This window comes from Pelophylax lessonae, assembly GCF_965119305.1.
Source record: "Pelophylax lessonae genome assembly, chromosome: 3".
Taxonomy (NCBI): Eukaryota; Metazoa; Chordata; class Amphibia; order Anura; family Ranidae; genus Pelophylax; species Pelophylax lessonae.
The window spans coordinates 423,221,202-423,242,612 of record NC_138770.1 but is presented as its reverse complement, the minus strand read 5'-3'; the positions used below and the strand labels follow the sequence as shown (position 1 = coordinate 423,242,612).

Sequence of the window (21,411 nt, the reverse complement as noted above, 5' to 3'; positions counted from 1 at the left end):
TTTTTTTTTTTCGATTTATACTTAACCACTTCTGGGCGGATTTGCCCCCTTAATGACCAGGGCTTTTTTTCTGCGATTCGGCACTGCGTTACTTTAACAAACAATCGCGTGGTTGTGCGCTGCTGTACCTAAATAAAATTGATGTCCTTTTTTCCCCACAAATAGAGCTTTCTTTTGGTGGTATTTGATCACCTCTGCAATTTTTATTTTTTGCGCTATAAACAAAAAAACCGACAATTCTGAAAAAAAACAAACAATATTTTTCACATTCTGCCATTTAACATTCACAAAAAAAAAAAATGTAAAATCAAATTTTTTGTAACATTCTAGGCCAATTTGTTTTCTGCTACATATTTTATATAAAAAAAAATCCCAATAAGCGTATTTTGATTTTTTTGCAAAAAAGTTATCGCTTCTACTATCTACGAGAAAGATTTATGTCATTTTTATTGTTTTTTTTTTTTTCTAGTAATGGCTGCGATCTGCGATTTTTATCGGGACTGCGACATTGCGGCAGACAGATCAGACTCCTAACTGACATTTTTGACACTTTTGGGGGGACCAGTGACATTACTACAGTAATCAATGCTAAAAATATGCACTGTTACTGTATAAAAAAATATGGATTAAAAAAAGAAGTTCATGGGAGAAGCAAAGAGTTCAAGATCCATTAAAAACAAGATAGAAATCCATTTGTCCAAAGTATCGGGCAAGGATTTGTGTCAGGGGCACGCTGACCATAGTGCAAGTGCAGCTCTGAGGCACACACAGATGCGCAGACATGGGCCTGCAGGTACGTGTCTTGTGGTGCACAGGCGCACATGCATTCGCCACTGATACTAGTGCCAAGTGGCCTATATCAGTGCAGCAGCTGCACTAGATTGTTGATGTCTGATCTGCAGCTCTTCCTGTGTTCCTGTGCCTGTTCCTGTTCCTGTGCCTGATTTTTGATACCTGTGATTGACCCGGCTCATCCTGACCTTGTTTGAACGCTACCTGCCCTGACCTCGGCATGTCTTTCAATTGCGCTTGCCTCTTGCTCATGTTGCTGATCTCTGCCTGTACCCTGACCATTCTCCTGCCTGCTGTCTATGCCTGTACCTGTCCGTCTGTTGCTGACTTGGCTTGTTTGACTATGCAGCCCCTTATCTGTCTGTTTGGCTCCAAATACTACTTACCTGATCCTTGATGGTCATCTGCCTGCCATGTGTTACCAGTCTACCCTGCACCTTTAACCAGTCACCTGACTGCCAAGGTACTGCCAGTCTGCTGTTTGCCAAGTCCGTGGTCTGCTGCTCCTGCTTCCAACCACTGTATTTGCCATCTGACCTGGTGAAGCACCTTCCCTTCATCCGTGTGCCCTACTGGACAATCTACAGGCACTAATAGCTAATAAGCAGGAAAAAAACGTATCAGCGCAAAACACCAATGCAACCTAGGTAAAAGCAGCTGACACTCAAGGTTAATCTATATAACCACAAACGGGAATATTGAAATAGGGATTAATGCAGCGCTATAAGAAAATGTCCACTACTAAATACAAAATAAAATGAAAGTCCATAAGACTAATAAGATAAATCCATGCAGGAGGGGCCCATGCAGATGAAAAGGCTCCTAATCTATAACATATGCTGGATTCCTTTAAACTTGATGTGAAACAAGCGTGTGCAGATCCACCACCAAACAGGCTGGCCTCTCACCTTATCACTTGACCCCTGAGCTAATAGTGGGTCATAAACGCTTAAAATCTCCACACCAGAAAAAGAGTAACTAGGAATACTTCCAGGACTGTCCCTCAGCTCTAGGTACAGATATGGCAATCCAATCCTGACCCCACATGTGCAGCTCAAATAAAGAATATAAGGCAGAGCATAGTGAAGTACTGCAAAACCCCAATTTAGTGAATACAAATAGCGCCTCTTACTTTAAAAAGCACTGCGCCCAGTGCTAGGTAAAACAGCATAACATGCAGAGTTGTTTCCATAATGTAGGTCGCACAGTAGGATCCTCCGTGATACAGCAGGTGACGTCACGACGACTCCTACCCTCCGTACGCATTACGTCCCAAGGGGAGGGACTTTGTCAGCCTTTGTATTTAGTAGTGGACGTTTTCGTATAGCGCTGCACTAATCCCTATTTCAATAGGCACTCATACCTCACCGTACTCGTGGCCACTGTCTCACCAATGAAGGTGTTCTCGAGGGACCATATTGCTGACTTGCAAATTGTCTCAGGAGACACTCACCACTGCGCTTCCCACAGAGTCGGCACTGCCTTGGTTGAATGTGGTCTTAAGTCTTCCGGAACAGGAAGGTCTTGTGAAGAGTAACACTCTTAACAGTCTAGGACCCAGCACAGATTTCAGCTTTTCTGAATAAAGAGATGCCTACCAAGTAGCCTTCAGAGCGAGGCCAACATCCAGGGGGTGCTGTTCTCTTGTCACCAAAGAAAGATGGTAAGTTGCCTTCCTGTGGATGGAGGAAGATATCTTAGGCATAAAGCAGTGTGAAGATTTTAAGACTACTCTGTCAGGGTAGAATGTTTAGGAGAGGTGTACAAAAACCTGCAGCTCGGAAACAATTTGGCAGAGCCTATGGCAACAAGAAATACAGGTGTTAGGGATAGATTGCAAATTGTAGCCAATTCTGTAGGATAGCAGAGAGGCCTTGATAGAGCTTCAAGGACTGTAGGCAAGTCCCACTAAAGGGAACAAAGGTTTCCTGGGAGGTCTTAATTTCATGCAAGTCTTTAAGAATTAAAGGGTTAAGGGCCCACTGAACCCCTGTAAATGAGGACAAGGTTGAAACTTGAACTTTTAATTTATTTCCACCTAGGCCCTTTTCCAGCCCCAGTTGTAGGAACGAACTGCTGAACCTTGGCTGGTTCTGATGATTAATGATTACAAGACTTTTGCTCAGCTAGATCTACATATTTTGCCCATATTCTCTGATAGATCGTATTTGTGGAGAACTTTATGGTTTAAAGCAAAGTAGCCACTATCGCCACTGAACATCCTTGACATAGTAGCCTCTCCTTCTCAACCTACATGCTATCAAATGTAGTCTCTTGGGGCTGGATGGTAAAACTGGCCTCAGGAAAGAAGATCCGGTGTCAGTGGCATAGGCAGTGGTGACTCAATGCTCAACTGTAGTAGAGACAAAAACCAGAACCAAAACTGTGGGAATTAAATTATCGTTAATGGAATTTGTTTGTGTCTGGCAAAGAATCTGGATAGCAGAGGCTTTGGGGGATAGAAATACCTCAACTGGAAGTTCCACTGGCAGTGTAAGAAGTCTGCTTTGCCACTCTTCATATTCCAGGAAGTAGATCCCCCTTCAGAGTTAACTGACTGAACACCCCAACTGAGGGACCACATGTTGCTTGAAAAAAAGGAGCAGCTCAATAAGTCTGCTAACTGATTTTGAGTTGATGGCACACAGATTGCCTTCAAGCCTTTTTGATGAATCTGAGCTCATTCAATTACCAGTCGCACTTCCAACATCATAGTTCGACTCCTCATTCTCAGTTTCCTCTGTATGTATGCAACTTCCATTTTGTTGTCTAGGCACAGTACTACTCTTGTTACTCTTATCAAAAGAGTGAATGCCAAAAGAGCCTTGGTTGCCTTGATTGCTGCTCTCAGTTTGAGAGCAGTCAATATTATGTTTCATGAGCTGAGACCTTAAGTGTCCTGCTCCTTGAAATGCGCCACCAACCTTTCTGGTTGGTATCTGACGGGATAATCTTTCATTCAGAAACAACAATTGGTCAATTAAGAATACTCAGGCTCTGTTGTGCTGGAAGAGACTTTGTTCCCAAAGCACATTTGACTATCAGAGGACGGATGTTCCTTTGTGGAAGTTCTACTGAATCTTTTTGTGTATCTAAAAATTCCCCCAAGAACATCAGTCTTTGTGTTTGGCAGAGGAAGCTCTTCTTCCAATTGATTAGGCACCCAAAACTTTGTAGAGTGTGTAGCAGTACATCTTGATGCTTGATTATCATCTCCCGAATGCTAGGGGTGTATTCTCATCCCCCTCGCTATGGCAGACATTAAGACCTTTGTGAATGTCCTGGCGAAGGTGGACAGACCGAAGGGAAGGTACTGAAACTGGTGGCGGGACTGGACTGGGACGTATAAGTAGGCATCTGATAAATCTACAGAGAGCATTAAATTTCCCCAATTTATTGATAATAGAAATGATTGGAGACTCTCCATCTCAAACAACTCTAACTTTATGTGCTTGTTGGTCTTTTTAAATATAGAACAGAGGTAATTCAAATCCTTTTCTTCTGTGGGCTCTTGGAGCCTTCACTATTGCTTGCTTTTGAATTATTTGGGCCATAAACTGAAACAACATTTTTTTCCATCGATTCTGTTAGCCTGGTTGGCTGGAGGTGATTGGAAGGTGGAGGTCTATTAAATGTCCGCCAATGTCACACCGATATAGACATTATTGCCCACTGATCTTGAATATTTTCCACCCAAGTGTGTGCACATACCTTTAGTCTGGCTCTCCCAGGCACCCCTTGCATAGGCAAACCTTAAAAGAACTTTTGCTGTTCTCCAAAGATAGGTTTTGAAACTTCAGTCATGAAGACTGGGTACTTCTCCAGTTTTCTTTTGCAATCTTTTCCTGGTCTATAGGATTTTGCCTCTTCATATCTGTCTTGAAGTTGCCACCTGTATACTAGACCTTTCTGATTTGTCTTTTTTTGTCAAATGGTATTAGCCCTCACCTGCCACTGGTCACCCTTGAGATGACTGCATCCAGTCTACTCCCAAAAAGATTGAAGCCGTTGTCTGGTATCTTGCACCAGTTTGATTTTGAGGAGCGATTCGCTGACTATGGCTTCAGCCATATTGCCATCCTTGCTGTGACCACTGACCTAAAGTAACCCACCTTTTCTCAGGGACTGTATTTATCTGCATCCCATGGCCATGGCCTGCCACAATCATCACATCCCACAGCTAAAAATTTTCCATTGATGCATGCACTTTTGAAATCTAGACTTTTATAGACTTCTACTAGGTTGTCCCTCGAACTGAAAAGTGGCTCAATTGCACAGGCAAGAACAAGATTGTGGATGTAGAATTGGAAGATTTAAGCAGGTTACACTAATTCTGCACTGATCTATATTATTTGGCAAATAATGAACCACTTGCCAACCATGTAACGTATATTTACTGCAGCAGATTTCCTATGGGAAATAAATTTAGAAGAGCCAAGGCCAAACCAGGGTGGTTAAACCGTAATGTAAAAAAACGTATTAGGGAAAAAAAAATGGCCTTTAAGAGATATAAATCGGAGGGGACATTATCGGCTTTCCACCAATACAAGGAATCGAAGGAGAAATATACATACGAAATCAAGAAGGCTAAAATCGACTTTGAGAGACAAATAGCAGAGGAAAGTAAAAGAAACCCTAAGAAATTCTTTAAACATATCAATAGCAAAAAAACGAGGTCAGAGCATGTTGCACACATAATTAACGTTGATGGGAGGATGGTTACAGAGGACACAGAGAAGGCAACTGTGCTAAATGCTTTCTTCTCCTCGGTCTTTACACAGGAAAAGAAGGGGTATACTGACCATGACTGTATGGTTGGCAGTACTTCACATGACTTGCCGCTATGGCTAATAGAAGGTTAAATCATGGAAAGGCTTGATAACATTAACACAAATAAATCACCAGGACAGGATGGCGTGCATCCGAGAGTACTCAAAGAACTCAGTAAGGTTATATCTAGACCACTGTTCCTGATCTTTGCTGACAGTATTAGGACAGGAAATGTACCAGGGGATTGGAGGAAAGCTAATGTGATACCAATATTCAAAAAAGACCAGAGACATATCCCGGGAAATTATAGGCCGTTCAGCCTGACGTCAATAGTATGTAAATTACTGGAAGGGATGATAAGGGACTATATCCAAGAATTTGCTAAACTCAACAGTGTCGTCAGCAGTAATCTGCACGGGTTTACAAAAGGATGTTCTTGTCAAACCAATCTGTTATCATTCTACGAGGAGGTAAGCTCCTAGATAAGGTCTAGATAGGGGGGAGACCTTTGGATGTGGTGTATCTGGATTTTGCTAAGGCATTTGATACAGTTCCCCACAAACACTTAATTTACAAACTAAGGTCTGCAGGCATAGACCACAAGGTTTGCTCTTGGATAGAAAACTGGTTAAAGATGCGTGTCCAAAGGGTGGTAATAAATAACGCGTACTCAGACTGGTCTGGAGTGGTAAGTGGGGTCCCCCAAGGCTCAGTCCTGGGACCAATTTTGTTCAATTTATCCATAAATAGCAGTGAGGACGGGATCACTAGCTCAATATCAGTTTTTGCAGATGACACAAAATTAAGCAGGGCAATAACTTCACATCATGATTTAGAAATCTTACAGAATGACCTGAAAAAAAAATAAAATAATAGGGTGGGCAACTACGTGGCAAATTAGGTTTATTGTGGAGAAGTGTAAGGTATTGCACTTGGGGACTAAAAACATAAACGCAAAATACACTTTAGGGGGGGAACCTTTGGGGGAATCAAGAATAGAGAAGGATCTGGGAGTCTTAGTAGAAAATAGACTAAGCAATAGCATGCAATGTCAAGCTGAAGCTGCCAAGCGAGCAGAATATTAGCATGCATAAGGAAGGGGATATAATCCAGAGATAAAACTATAATCCTACCACTTTATAAAACCATGGTCCGACCACATCTGGAGTACTCTGTCCAGTTCTGGTCGCCAATCCTCAGAAAGGATGTGTTGGAACTGGAGAGAGTCCAGAGAAGGGCAACTAAACTAATTAGGGGATTGTGAGACCTTAATTATGAGGAGCGCTTACAAGCGCTTGATTTATTCTCCCTGGAGAAGAGACACCTGAGAGGGGACATGATAGAGATTTACAAATACCTCAACGGTGATCTCAGCATAGAAAAAAACGATGCAGTCGCAAGGAATGTAAGAGGACACGTGGCCACACAATGCGATTAAAGGAGAAGCGACCTTCCCTGCCAGTGTCATTAGTACAGTAACAGTGCATTATTTTTAGCACTGATCACTGTATTAGTGTCACTGGTCCCCAAAAAAGTCTCAGTTAGGTGTCCGATTTGTCCGCTGCAAAGTAACACAGTGCTGTATTGCAAAGAATGGCCTGGTCATTAAGGGGGGTAAAACCTTTTGGGGCGGAAGTGGTTAACGGAAGAAAAGGACATTTTAGAAATACATTTTTACTCCTCCTTCAACAAAAAGGTCTTTCTTTGGTGTCTGTACTGGCACTCTTAACCATATGATCATTCATCCTAGATTTCATACAAGGAATTAATAATCTGTCTTTAAATCTTTGTTTAATAAAATGTTTCACAAATTAAAATACAAGAACATTCGAAAGCCTTTTCCTCAAGTTATGTTATATCTGATAGCTTATTCATGTTTGAAATAGAAAAGCACATACAGGTTTACTTACAAGCCCACCAACTTCTCCCAGAGATTAATGTCTGGTTCTCCTCAGTGTTTGGTCCACTGGTTGCCCCATTAGAGTCATCTACTAACCGTCCTAGGTTTGATTAAAAAACAAAACAGTCAATTACAATTACAAAAATATTTAAATCTGTCAGTTAATATTGGTTAATGAAGTACAAAGTGTAAAATTAGATTCATGTTTGCAGTATCTTGTGTCATATTCACTGGAGGTAAACCTGAACGTTTGTGTGCCAAAAGCAACCAAATACTGTAAATCTAACCCAATATCTTGAGTACTTTGAAACTTTGAATAAGTAAATAAACTTGAACAAAGCAGGCAGATCAGGAGTTCTAATTTCGACCTGACTTGACTGCATTGGGTAATGGCTGCTCTGAGCACTCAGTAAGAAAGTATTCTAGCCAAAGAAAGCCAGGGATTGGGCATTATATTTTTTTAAGAAAGATTTTCATAAAATTTCCTGTTACAAAGGAAATCACCTGTAATTAGGTTGTGATGAAAGCAGCCATTCCCTCACTTAAGCTAGCCATAGGCGGACTGAAATGAGGGCTGTTCAGCAGGGATCAGCCAAATGTTGATTCATCTATGGCCATTCCTGCTTGATTTTTGTTTAATCAGTGATATTAATTTATTTCTAAATGATAACAGTATGCATACAACAATAAAAACAAAGTAAGGCCATTATCAGACATCCAATGAGTAGGTCCAGCAACCACACTATTTAACTTCATGGAGGAATCCGCTTATTTTTTTTTTTTTTTTGATCAGCTGGCTGATCAAAAAAAAAAAAAAAGATCTATCTATGGACAGTTTAATGTAGCATTTTGAATAACTAAATGGGGGCTGGCAGATAATAAAACAAAAGCAAATCTAGAAGTAGTCCTGGAGCCACTTTACCACTTGCCGACCAGCCGATGTGTATATACTGTGGCAAAGTGGTGCTATTGCGCAAAACGACGTACCTGCACATCGTTTTGTTCAATAGCCAGTAGATAGGCTCATCACATCCCCAGATGCACAATCGTGGCGTGATTATCTAGGTGAACCCGAAGTCCAATGGCCACCCGCAAGCATCCCCGGAAGAGGCAGTAAACAAGGCAAATCGCAGTTCTGACAGGGGACAAGATGGAGATCTTGTGTTTCTACTAAGCAGGAACCAGGATCTCTGTCTTTTCCCAATTAAAGCAACCCCTCCACAATTAGTAAGCAACCCCTAGGGACACACGTAACCCTTTGAGCACCCCTGGTGTTAACCCCTTCCCTGCCAGTGTCATTAGTACGATAGCAGCGCATTTTTTTTAGCACTGATTAATGTATTAGTGTCACTGGTCCCCAAAAAGTATTTAAAATGTCAGTTAGACATCCGATTTGTCCACTGCAATGTCGCAGTCCCACTAAAAATTGCTGATTGCCGCCATTACTAGTAAAAAAATAAATAAATAAATAAAAATTCCATAACAAATATCCCATAGCTTGTAGACGCTATAACTTTTGCGCAAATCAATCAATATACGCTTATTGGGATATTTTTTTACCAATAATATTTAGTAGAATACATATTGGCCTAAATTGATGAAAAAATTAGATTTTTAACATTTTTATTGGATCTGTTTTATAGCAAAAAAGTTAAAAAATATTGATTTCTTTTTTCAAAATTGTTGCACTTTTTTGTTTATAGCGCAGAAAATAAAAGCCGCAGAGGTGATCAAATACCACAAAAAAAGCTCTATTTGTGGGGAAAAAGGGACATCAATTTTATTTAGGTACAGTGTCACATGACCGAGCAATTGTCAGTTAAAGTAACGCAGTGAAGTATCGCAAAAAATGGCCTGGTCATTAAGGGGGTAAAACCTTCTGGTCCAGAAGTAGTTAAAAAGACTTGCATCCATACTTGAGCCCTTTTAAAACTATGAGCCCTGCAGTGACCAAACTAATAGCTTGTCTGAAGGTTATTGAAAATAGATTATTCAGTGTTTAGGCTTTAGCGTGTGGACTTCCACAAGCTACTTTCAGTCAAAGCCTCACCATCTTCCAATGATACAGTGGCATCATTCTGTTTGCCAAAGCTAACTAGGAACGTACAAATGTTACATTCGTTTTAATGCAATACCAAATACCATATAAGTGTGATTGATTAAAAATGACATTAAGTCCCTCTCTCCCAGCTAGCAGGTATTAGAAATAACCACATCTAAATTGGGGCATTTTCTCAAAGGTCAATTTTGTTGTGGTGCTACCGTAAACATTCATTAGATCTCAACTCCAGGCAAATAAAAAAATATCCCTTATAGTAAGACTGTGCCCACACTGCAAGGGTTAACTGCTCATTTATGCCTCGGGGAACAATAAAAGAAAATACGGTCACCCAGAAATGAATGTGTATCAGTTCTAGAGACAACTATCCACAGCCACATCCATATTCTGTAAAACCATAAAAAACATGTAGAGGACACGGGAAGTCCTAGATTGACCTCCCTATATCTCACTCCAGATGTCAGGACTTTAAAGGATGTGGAGTTGTCACAAATTATTGAGCACCAGAATTTGTTAAGTAAAAAACGGATTTTATTCATGATACAAATTTAAAAAAAAAATTTCCATAGAGAAAAAGATATAAAAAATAGTTTGTATTGATGCTGATGGAATTTATGTTTTTAGCTCTTTTTCTCTATGGAAATCTTTTTTTAAATTTGTATCATGAATAAAATAGTTTTTTTTTACTTAAATTCTGGTTCTCACTAATTTATGACAACTTCACATCCTTTAAAGCTTTAAAGTCCTGACATCTGGAGTGAGATATAGGGAGGTCAATCTAGGACTTCCCGTGTCCTCTCCATGTTTTTTATGGTTTTACAGAAAATCTGTCCAGTGTTTTTCAACCACTGTGCCGCGGCACACTAGTGTGCCGTGAGATATTGCCTGGTGTGCCGTGGGAAAAATTCCAATTTCATCCGAAGCGCATGTTAAGCAGTGGTGGGATTCACACCGCCTTACTGACCATCTATCATCCGCTCGTGTCCTGTGGCTGCGGCGGCGGCGCTGCTCTCTCTGCCACTGTCCTGTGGCTGGTGGCTGCGGCGCGGCGCTCTCCCTCTGTGGGGAGCACTGGTTGCTAGGCTAGAGGCCGCTTAGCATCTAGCAACCAGTGACGTCACCCCTTCTGAGCCTCTTCTCCAGGCCGCCGCCCTGCCGCCTCCCAGTCCCCGCCTTTTACAATTTGGCTCCGCCTCCACCCACTTTCAGTGCGCACTGCACTGTCTGCAGGTGCGCAGCGTGGGACTCACTGTCACAGAAGCTGGAGAAGAAGAAGACTGTGTCAGGCAGCAGGTCGTGGTGGTGACAGGCAGCCTGGGCAACATTATCAGGTAGGAGGACATTGTGGTGTGGTGCTGGGTCTTCAGGATTGAGGCTGGCTCTACATTGTTGCCTGCCCTGATGTTGGAAATTGATGATGAATTTACTGTACAGCAGGTGACATTGTTTTTTATTTATGGAATTTTTAGCAAAATACTTTTTCATGATTTGTGTGTGTTTATTCAATTTTGGAGGTTATTGGGGATCATATATTTGGGGGCACCTTTACTATAAAGGGGCTTCCACTCTTATAGGCCCCCGGCACATGCCCGTGAGTCACATGATCCCTTCTGGGAGCAAGATGTAGAAATTACATCTTTGTCTCCTCAACCTGGGAACAAGTTGCCTTACAAAGAGCGGGGGGGGGGGGGGGCCTTCATCTTGAAAGGTACCCTCGCAGTGTTAAAAGGGATGTGGCCTGGTATGATTCAGAAGGAGGTGGTATGCTGCCACCCCATGCTCTCTGCGCAGCCTCCCCCTTGGAAGGCACCTTGTCCCCACCACCACGCATTCATAATAAAGTAATTATAAAATAATTTCTTTGTGTTTATTTGATTCCTATTCAAGATAATTACTTTATATATAGTCAATATAGGCACAGAGTTAAATTTTTTTAACATTTTCTAATGGTGGTGTGCCTCGTGATTTTTTTCATGAAAAAAGTGTGCCTTTGCACAAAAAAGGTTGAAAAACACTGATCTGGTCACCCAATCCTCGGCTCCCTCGCACAGCTAGACTGATCCTTGCAGCTTCTCTAGCTCTAGTAGTCTCGGGTCCTGGTGTCATGAAGACCAGAGCAGGGTCCATAGTCCTGCCTGGATTAGAGCATGCTGAGGGACAGGTCACTTCCAGATCATGGGGGGGGGGGGGGGATTAGCGTTGTCTATTAGAGGAACAGAGGATCTGGCAAAACAAACTATAAACCCCCCTGCAAGGGATCAATTTTGTTTTCTGCCTGCAGTTGGGCTTTCATTTTGTTGACTTTTTCACTGTTACATACTTAATCTGGTTGAAAAAAGACACAAGTTCATTTAGTTCAACCTCTAGAAAAAACACACACAAATAGAAAACCTCCATATTCACAGTCATATACCCACAGTTCAGATTCAGAATACTTTAATAATCCCAAAGGGAAATTTCTAAAATACAATTACTTCAACAAGAAAACACACAAATTACAAAAACAAGGCACAACAACAATAAAATTATCAATGATAGCAATTAATACCACATAAAATTAAATGAATACTATACTGTTGATCCAAAGGAAAAAAAAAACAGTGATCCAATTTGCTCCAGTGGGGGAAAAATTCCTTCCTGATTCCCCATGAGGCTATTGGATATTTCCTGTATCTAATCTAATGGTCTAATATTCTTAGGTGCTAATACCTAAAAACATAAGTATTCAGTAATAATTTTTGCATTTAGTAAAGAATCCAGGCCTTTTTTTAAACTATTTGCTTAACTGAGCAGAGCCACATTTTCACAACTCTTACTGCGAAGAAACCTTTCCATATTTGGAGGTACATCTCTTTTCCTCCAGACTTAAGAGTGCCACCTTTGTGATGACCTTAAAGTGAAAACCTCAACGCCAAGTTCACTATATGGACCCCTTATGGTCATTGTGAAATGACCATAGAGACCTGTGATCCTTGTATATAGGATCACAGGTCTCTATGGCCCATCCCTCCCACAGTTAGAAAACACTTCCCTAGGCTCACACTTAACCCTTTGATCACCCCTAGGTTAACCCCTTCCCTGCCAGTGTCATTATTACAGTAACAGTGCATATTTTTAGCACTGATTACTGTAGTAATGTCACTGGTCCCCCCAAAAGTGTCAAAAATGTCAGTTAGGGGTACAATCTGTCTGCCGCAACGTCACAGTCCTGCTAAAAATCACAGATCGCCGCCATTACTAGTAAAAATAAATAAATAAATAAATAAAAATGACATAAATCTTTCCCCTAGTTTGTAGACACGATACATTTTGCGCAAACCGATCAAAATACGCTTATTGCGATTTTTTTTACCAAACATATGTAGCAGAATACAAATTGGCCTAAAAGGATGAAACATTTTCATTTTTACATTTTTTTGGGGAATGTTATATATTGTTTTTTTTTCAGAATTGTAGCTCTTTTTTGTTTATAGCGCAAAAAATAAAAATCGCACAGGTGATCAAATACCACCAAAAGAAATCTCTTTTGTGGGGAAAAAAAGGGCATCGATTTTATTTTGGTACAGTGTCGCACGACCGTGCAATTTTCCGCTAAAATAACGAACTACCGAATCTCAAAAAATGGCCTGGTCATTAGGGGGACAAACCCTTCCAGTCCAGAACTGGTTAAACTTATTGCCCATGGGAATATATTTTGCAGTGTGTTCGCATACAGTCATTTTGAAGAATGCCCATTTCAGTACTTTCCATGCCAATATTCCCTCCCAGTCTAAGTCTTGGAGAGAAGCCCTCATCCTTGGAAACTGTGCAATCTTAAAGTTAAAGTGAAATTAAGGGCTTGTTTTTTTTTTTTTTTAAATAACAAACATGTCAGACTCACCTGCTCTGTGCAGTGGTTTTGCACAGAGCATCCAAGATCCTCCTCTTCTCGGGTCCGCCGGTGCTCCTGGCCCCTCCCTCCTGCTGAGTGCCCCCAAAGCAAGCAGCTTGCTGTGGTGGCAGCCAAGCAGGCTCGCACCCAAGCTGCTGCTCTGTGTGCCCATTCACGCACAGAGCCACAGCCCAGCCCCACCTCCTCTCCCTCCTCATTGGCTCACTGGCTTTGATTGACAGCAGCCAATGGCTCCCGCTGCTGCCTCAGCCAATGAGGAGTGAGAGTCCCCAGAGAACTGAGGTTCTCATGCACATCGCTGGATTGCGATGGGGCTCAGGTAAGTATTAAGGAGGGGGGGGGGGGGCGCTTGCACAAAGAAGGTATTTTATCTTCAAGCATAGAATGCAAGAAGGTAAAAAACCTTGAGTCTTCAGAATTACTTTAAATATTTTTATCTTTCCTGTATTTGCTCATTGTTTACAGCTAACATTAACTTGTTCCCATCCGCGCTACAGCCTATATACGGCTGCAGCGCAGACTCGAATTTTCGGGAGGCCGTTTTTAAACGGCCTCCCAGTGACACGCCCCCCGTGCGCTCCCGCGAGCGCGCATCGGGGAGAATCTGTGTCGGCCGTGTCCCTTGGACACAGCCGATCACAGATCGTGGTGAATGGCCAATCACAGCGGCCATTCACCACGTGATCGGACCATCCAATGAGAGATGATCTCATATGTAAACATATGAGATCATCTCTCATCGCCGGCGCTCCTTCCTCACACGGAGCCTGCAGTGTGAGGAAGGAGGGGGAGCCGTCAGCCGCCGGGGACACAGAGACATGTAGACAGGGCACCGATCACCAGTGCCCTGATTACTAAAAGGTAAAAAACATACAAAATGCCCCCAACAGTGCCCGCCATCAGTGTCCCCCATCAATGCCCACAATCAGTGCCCATAGTGCTGCCAGTCAGTGCCCATCAGTGCCTGCTCATCTAGGCACTGATGAGCACTGACTGGCAGCACTATGGGCACTGAGTGTGGGCACTGATGGTGCTGCCCATCAGTGCTCATCAGTGCTCATCAGTGCCACCCGTCAGTGTCCATCAGTGCCATCCGCCAGTGCCCATCAGTGCCGCCTCTCAGTGCCCATCAGTGCCGCCCGTCAGTGCCGCCTCTCAGTGCCCAGCAGTGCCACCTCTCAGTGCCCAGCAGTGCCACCTCTCAGTGCTCATCAGTGCCGCCTATCAGTGCCGCCTATCAATGCCGCCTATCAGTGCTCATCATTGCAGCATATTAGTACCTCCTCATCAGTGCCCATAAGTGCCACCTCATCAGTGCCCATAAGTGCCACCTCATCAGTGCCCATCAGTGCAGCCTATCAGTGCCCATCAGTGCCGCCTCATCAGCGCACATCAGTGAAGGAGAAAAATTTATTTTTAAAATTTACTCGCAGAAAATAAGAAAAACTTTTTTTTTTTTCCAAAATTTTCTGTCTTTATTCTTTTTTTTTGTAAAAAATAAAAAACCCAGAGATGATTAAATACCACCAAAAGAAAGCTCTATTTGTGTGAAAAAAATGATAAAAATTTCATATGGGTACAGTGTAGCATGACCGCGCAATTGTCAGTCAAAATGTGACAGCGCTGAAAGCTGAAAATTGGCCTGGATGGGAAGGGTGTTTAAGTGCACAGTAGGCAAGTGGTTAAGGGCCAAATCACAGAGCAGCCTGAGCGATTCAGCACTCTGGCCGCTCTGCATTGCCGGCTCTCTAGAGGGCAGTGTGGTGCACGATTCAGCGCAGCGCACCATCCCCTTTTTTGTACAAGTATTCTTTGAAGTATTAAAAACATACACTTTACTTACTGCAATTTCAGGTGGCGCGCTGCACTGCCTGGCATTGCATTCCTTTTCGGGCCTGTGTTCTGAGATAAAATGCAGTCTGTTTTTTATCGCAGCAGGCTGCAGCCCAGCGCTAGGCTGCATTGCATTGTGAATGGGACACATGGAAAACAATAATTTCCCGAGTGTCCCTGCGGTCACAAAAGTTTTACCATGTGGTAAAAAGTCTGTCACCGCATATAGTTTGAATTGGCTCTAAATGAAACCATGCTATGGTCACTGCTACCCAAATGTTCTTATATATGAACATTGGTAATAAGCTCTGCATGATATGAGATTACCAGGTCCAGCAGAGCATCATGTCTAGTAGGGGCGTCTATCAACTGGACCATAAAACTGTTTTGTAATAAGTTTATACATTTATGGCCTTTGTGTTCCAGCAGTGCCTTTCCTCCTGTCAATTTCAGAGTAGTTAAACTCTCCCATTATCATTACTGTTGCAGCCTTTTCAGCCCTTTCTTTCTGTGCAAGGAACCTCCACAGTGTATACATTTTACAGAAATCAAAGTTTTCTAGTGACTTTCAGCATAGAAATGTATTATGTGAGTGGCTGCTTGGTAAGTATATTTTTTTCAGGTGTTTTTTTTTTTTTTTAACCACTTGCCAACCGGTCACGTTGACCCTACTGCGGCAAAGTGGCTCGATATCGTCCAGCGACGTAGACCTACGTAGCTGGACTCCTCCCCTTGTGGGCGGCACGCGTGCCACCAGAGGCTCGCTCCCACTGTATTCAGTCACAGCGGGAGTCGGGCCAGGGGAGGAGCGGCAGTGATCACCGCCGCTCTTCCCCAATCGCCGGGGATCGAGTGTAGAGATCCACCCGCTTAAGTGACAGGCAGGGTCAGATTGCAGAATTCAGCATAGCTGAACCTGCGATCTGTGCCTGTGTCACACAGTCCCCTCCCCCCACACACGTTAGTAAGCACCAGGCATACATTAACCCCTCCCTCTCCAATAAAGTTAACCCCTTCCCTGCCAGTGTAATTTTTACAGTAACAGTGCATATTTATAGCACTGATTACTGCAGTAATGTCACTGGTACCCCCAAAAGTGTCAAAAATGTCAGTCAAGGGTTCGATCTGTCCGCCCCAATGTCGCAGTCCCGCAAAAAAAGAATCGCAGATCGCCGCCATTACTAGTTAAAAAATAAAAACAATAAAAATTACATAAATTTCCCGTAGTTAGTAGCTGCGATAACTTTTGCGCAAACCAATCAAAATACGCTTATTGCGATTTTATTTTTACCAAAAATATGTAGCAGAAAACAAATTGGCCTAAAATGTTAAAAAATTCTGATTTTTACATTTTTTGGGGGGAATTTCATATAAAAAAATTTGAAAAATATTGTTATTGTTTCAAAATTGTCGCTCTTTTTTTGTTTATAGCGCAAAAAGTAAAAATCGCACAGGGGATCAAATTCCACCAAAAGAAAGCTCTATTTGTGGGAAAAAAAGAACATAAATGTAATTTGGGTACAGCATCGCACGACCACGCATCTTCCGTTAAAGTAACGCAGTGCCGAACCGCAAAATATGGTCTGGTCAGGAATGGGGTAAAATCTTCAGGTCTTAAAGCGGTTAAAAATACGCTCATTGAGAATTTTTTTGTCAAAGACATGTAGTTAAATACATTTTGGCATAAATATATGACAAAAATTGTATATATTGGATATTTTTTAACTGTCAAATTAGAAAAATATTGTTATTTTTTCAAAATTGTCGTTTTTTTTTATTAATATCGCAAAAAATGAAAATCGCAGAGGTGATCAAATACCGCCAAAAGAACGCTCTGTTTGTGGGGGAAAAAAGGACATAAATTTCGTTTGGGTACGGTGTTGCATGACCGCGCAATTGTCAGTTAAAGTCGCACAGTGCCGAATTGCAAAAAGTGGCCTGGACGTAGGACAGCAAAATCCTCCGGTGGTAAAGTGGTTAAACTAAAATTCCCCACAAAATAAAAATGCACACACTGTGGGGGCTTTACTAAAATGGGTGCACACAGAATAGTGCAGCTGTGCATAGTAACCAATCAGCATCTATCACAGTTTCTCACAGTTAGAGAATATCCACAATGGGTTTGAATAAGGAATTTGGAGGTTGGGGATGGGTAAAGGAGTGTGATGAATGAAGGGTAAAACTGGAGAGGCACAACTCACAAATGTTTTTATTTTTTTTGTTTTATCTATGTTGTTTTTTTCTGCAGGTTTTTGTTATAGTGTCTTTGTTTTTGTTTTTTTTTCTCACAACAATTTGAAATAGTGAATCTGCTCACGGGTATAGAATGCCCATTTTGGGCCAGAATGAGTAATCACGAGGGGGGGAGGGATAAAGGGGATGGGTAGGGATCCTAATGAGGGATGTTTAGGGTAGAACTGGGGAGACATCATTCTTCCCAGATCTTGCCCCCCAAATTACCACATCACATTTTTAGGAGTTGGTTTTGACACATTGATGGATGCAATGGGGCGGTGGGGGGTAATGAAAGGGGGAGGGTAAGGGCAGTTTAGATCAGGTTGAGAAGTCGGGCAACCCCCTAGATCTGTTCCTGGGGGGAAGAATTCTTGCATTTAGAAGTAGAGCGTCTCCACCCCTCATGTTTTCTCTTGCCTCCACCTGGGGGAAAACTCTCGTTATATTTGGTAAGTAGGATAAAGGTCAGGGAGATACACCTTTTATATATATATGTAGGTATTCTATTTATGTTTTTTTGTGTCTGAGATTTACATTTTTTGTTGTCATTTAGGATGTATTTATGATGATGTATTGATTTTTTGAATCCTTTGTTAAATGAATAAAAATAATTCAAATAATCACAATCAGCATCTGTCTTCAGCTTTTTCAATTAAGCTTTGACAATATCTTTTAGGGTCCTTTCACACAAGCAATCTGCTCAGTGGACTCCGCTGGGAGTCCTACTCTCCCCTATGGGGAAATCGCCTGTCCATTTTCACCCGATCTTATCCGTCTGGATTTGGTGGACAGGATTGGATCAGGTGTCAGCGGACATGTCACCGCTGACATACGCTGCTCCATAGGGGTGAATGGAGGGTCCGATCAGGTCTGCCTGAAAAACTGACCTGATAGGAAAACCCCATGTGAAAGGACCCTTAAGCTAAATGGTTACTTTGCACAGCTGAACCAGATTATTTGTGCTCCAGTTTTAGTAAATCCACCCCACTGATACTTAGCTGTGTTCCCACTAGAGTTCAAATGCTTAATAGCATCTTCCTGTAGATCTGTGGTCAATCTGCTGCAAATTAACAATGCAACCTGTACAATGCAAATGTATACGGCATTTAAATTAATAATTACCTAAGTTACACCTTAGCGAACATTGTGAACTCATTCTAAGCAAGTTAGAATTACATTTTTGTGGATTTCCGCAGAAATGAATTCCAAGTTGTCCTGAGTAATCAAGTACAAAGCTCAAATTACCTGTCTGGAACTGCCATCCGAACTGCAGGGGTAATCCCCAAAGAATATTCCTTCGGTTTCCTGATTTCGCCATATCTAAATATGACTCAGTTGCATTCAGTAAAATTTTATACATCCCTGTCCTTTCTAGATAATCCCAGGGATTGATGACAATTTTGCCATTTTGAATCTTAAAATCACTTAGGCTGCCTGGAACAAGATCCCATTGAGGTGGAAAACCTTGATTGTGCTCTGAAATGTTAGGATCAGCATTTCCAAAACTCAAGAGAAGCCCTAGAAGAAATAACCCAGACATCTCATGTAATGTCCTCACATCAGCAGTGAACTGCTTACAGTTTTAAGTCCCAGCTCTTTTATACTCTTATTCACTGCAATCTGATTCGTCACAATCTGCTGCTCTTCCCACAATGTATACAGCTGTTACACAGACTTTGAAAGTTTAGTGCCCTTAAGTAAATACTGTATGTTTGCATAATAATCTCAGCATTTTTTCCAAATGTAAATATGTTAGCGGTGCATCTTAAATGGATCCTGCCCTTCAGGCAAAGTCCCTTTTTCGATTTGTCCACTCTTTCCCTTTCCTAAAGCCTAATAAAGCGAAAACAAAAACAAAAAAAAGAACCCGTGATAGGAAAAATAGTTGGATAATATACTTCCCTTTATCTGACTTCTGTAGTGCAGGGGGTGAGGCCAACCTACTTGCAACAAGATCCCTGGGAATCTTGCAAGAAGATGCTACAGCACAGCACAGGATCACTGCAGAGAAAAAAAAGGAGGAGTATTTGGATCACCTGAACAGGGTCCCCGTGCACAGTTTTTACCACTTTCTGCCATCTTTACACATACATATGCAGGCTCACGGAAGTGGTCTTTTTCCTTGAGGCCACATATATTCATACATATGTTTGTGCTGGAAAGGCGCTGCACAATGCGCTCCCAACACAGAGATCGGGCTCCATGCTTTCATGAACCGGGAGACCTGACCTCTGATTGGTTATCACAGTGATCAGTCATTGTATGGCCTGTCCCTGTGTGTTTTTCCTCCTGTGAATGGAGAGAAAGATACATTGTATCGTTTTCTCCTTGCCAGAGGAGAAAACTGTAAACAAAGAAAAGTGGGTAAAAAAAATAAATAAAAAAATCAAGATAAAATTCCTATATCAGGGTTTGATTTAGGTCAGTGTCAGGGTTGGAGTTAAAGTGGGAGTAAACTCTCTTGATTTTTACCTATAGGTAAGCCTATAATAAAGCTTACCTATAGGTACAATAAATATCTCCTAAATGTGCACCGTTTAGGAGATATTTACTTGTGAAGTTGCCTGTGACATCACCGGCACATGCGCTCTGAAGAAACTGCATACCCGTGCCACTCCTTTTAAAGTCCTGTGCCATGGACAGTGGCTCCTGTGCACATGTGTGAGAGTGACGTCATCGCGGCTCATCTAATCAAAGGACCAGAGGCCGCCAACCCGGAAAAAAGATCGGGTGAAGATGGAAGCCCTGTCAGCAGTGACAGCGCATTGCTGGAGGGCTTCATTTTAAGGTAAATTTCATATAATGTGCTGGTATGCGATGCCTACTGGCACATTATAACTTTGTCTTGCAGGTTTAAAAAACAAACATAAAAAGGCAATTTATTACCGTTTTAAGGTCAGGGTCAAAGGTTCAGGTCAGAGTCAATGGGTGAGGTCAAAGGTCAGGGTCAGTGAATTTTAGTGGACGGACATTGGGTCTGCCAGACCCGCTGATTGACTCCAACTGTGTCCAATCACCCAGATGACGTCGTAGTGACGAAACGTGTAGGGCGGAGTTTACAGCGTCACATGTCACTTCCGGTAGAGTGGTTCCGGACCGTGGAACAAGAAAGCGCCGAGGCGGCCGGACACTGTACGCTGATAGTGAACTTCCTCAACAGTGAGTGTATGCTTCTTGTTTTCTCTACTCTTGTATATAATACGCAATGGGAGCTTTTTTCTTTATATGTTGAAAGCAAACGGTGCCCACTAAGAGGGGCCCCCGGTGGGATACTATCTGCGGACATTCAGGGGGAGACCCCTTCGCTGGGACAACACCCATCAGCCCTGTATCCTCATTAGCAGGAGAAGCCGTGCGGTAAGTGCTTTACCTAGTGGGAGGCCACGGGTATTAGAACTTGCACCACCAGCACGGACACCGTTTCGTCTGACTATTGTGTGTATACCACCCCCCAGTGGTATCACATTCACAATCACATCTACTCCCTGGTCTTTGTGAGCACAATAAAAGCTATTACCAACACTTTTAAAAGTTATTTTTAGCACTAAGGTTAATACATATGGGAATATATCCAGCACGCTGGCACTTTACTACTCCAGCACTGAGTCTTCTCTTTTATTATCATTTACTTATTATCACATTATTTGCTGAATGCAGTTTTTAAGGCAGCATCTGAATGCATCATCCAGCACCCTGGCACTTTATTATCACTGCACTGTGCACCTCCTACGGTTTTAATATCACTCAGCTGTCTTTAAAATATTTTACCATTGTGCATTTTACATTATATATGGGATTTTTATGCTCACAATATGGGGTAGGACCCAAAATCTTAGCAAAGTGCACATTCTTGTTTTTATCTTAACATTGGAATAACATCATAATCACCCACTGAGGTTCCCACACACAGAAGATTTTTTATGGTTTTTA

The 21,411-nt window shown here is 42.1% G+C and overlaps 1 protein-coding gene across 1 annotated transcript in view; it reads right to left on the bottom strand.

Annotated features, from left to right (window-relative positions):
• Positions 1 to 19,032, bottom strand: part of LOC309551050 (protein LEG1 homolog) — an 87,196-nt gene extending 68,164 nt beyond the window's left edge. Inside the window, exons 1-2 of the mRNA XM_082251491.1 lie at positions 18,727 to 19,032; positions 7,473 to 7,562 (exon numbers count right to left, since the gene is read on the bottom strand). Of these exons, the coding sequence (XP_082107617.1) occupies positions 7,473 to 7,562; positions 18,727 to 19,021 (385 nt within the window). The 5' untranslated portion in view covers positions 19,022 to 19,032. The remainder of the gene's footprint in view (positions 1 to 7,472; positions 7,563 to 18,726) is intronic.
• Positions 19,033 to 21,411: the final 2,379 nt, after the last annotated feature.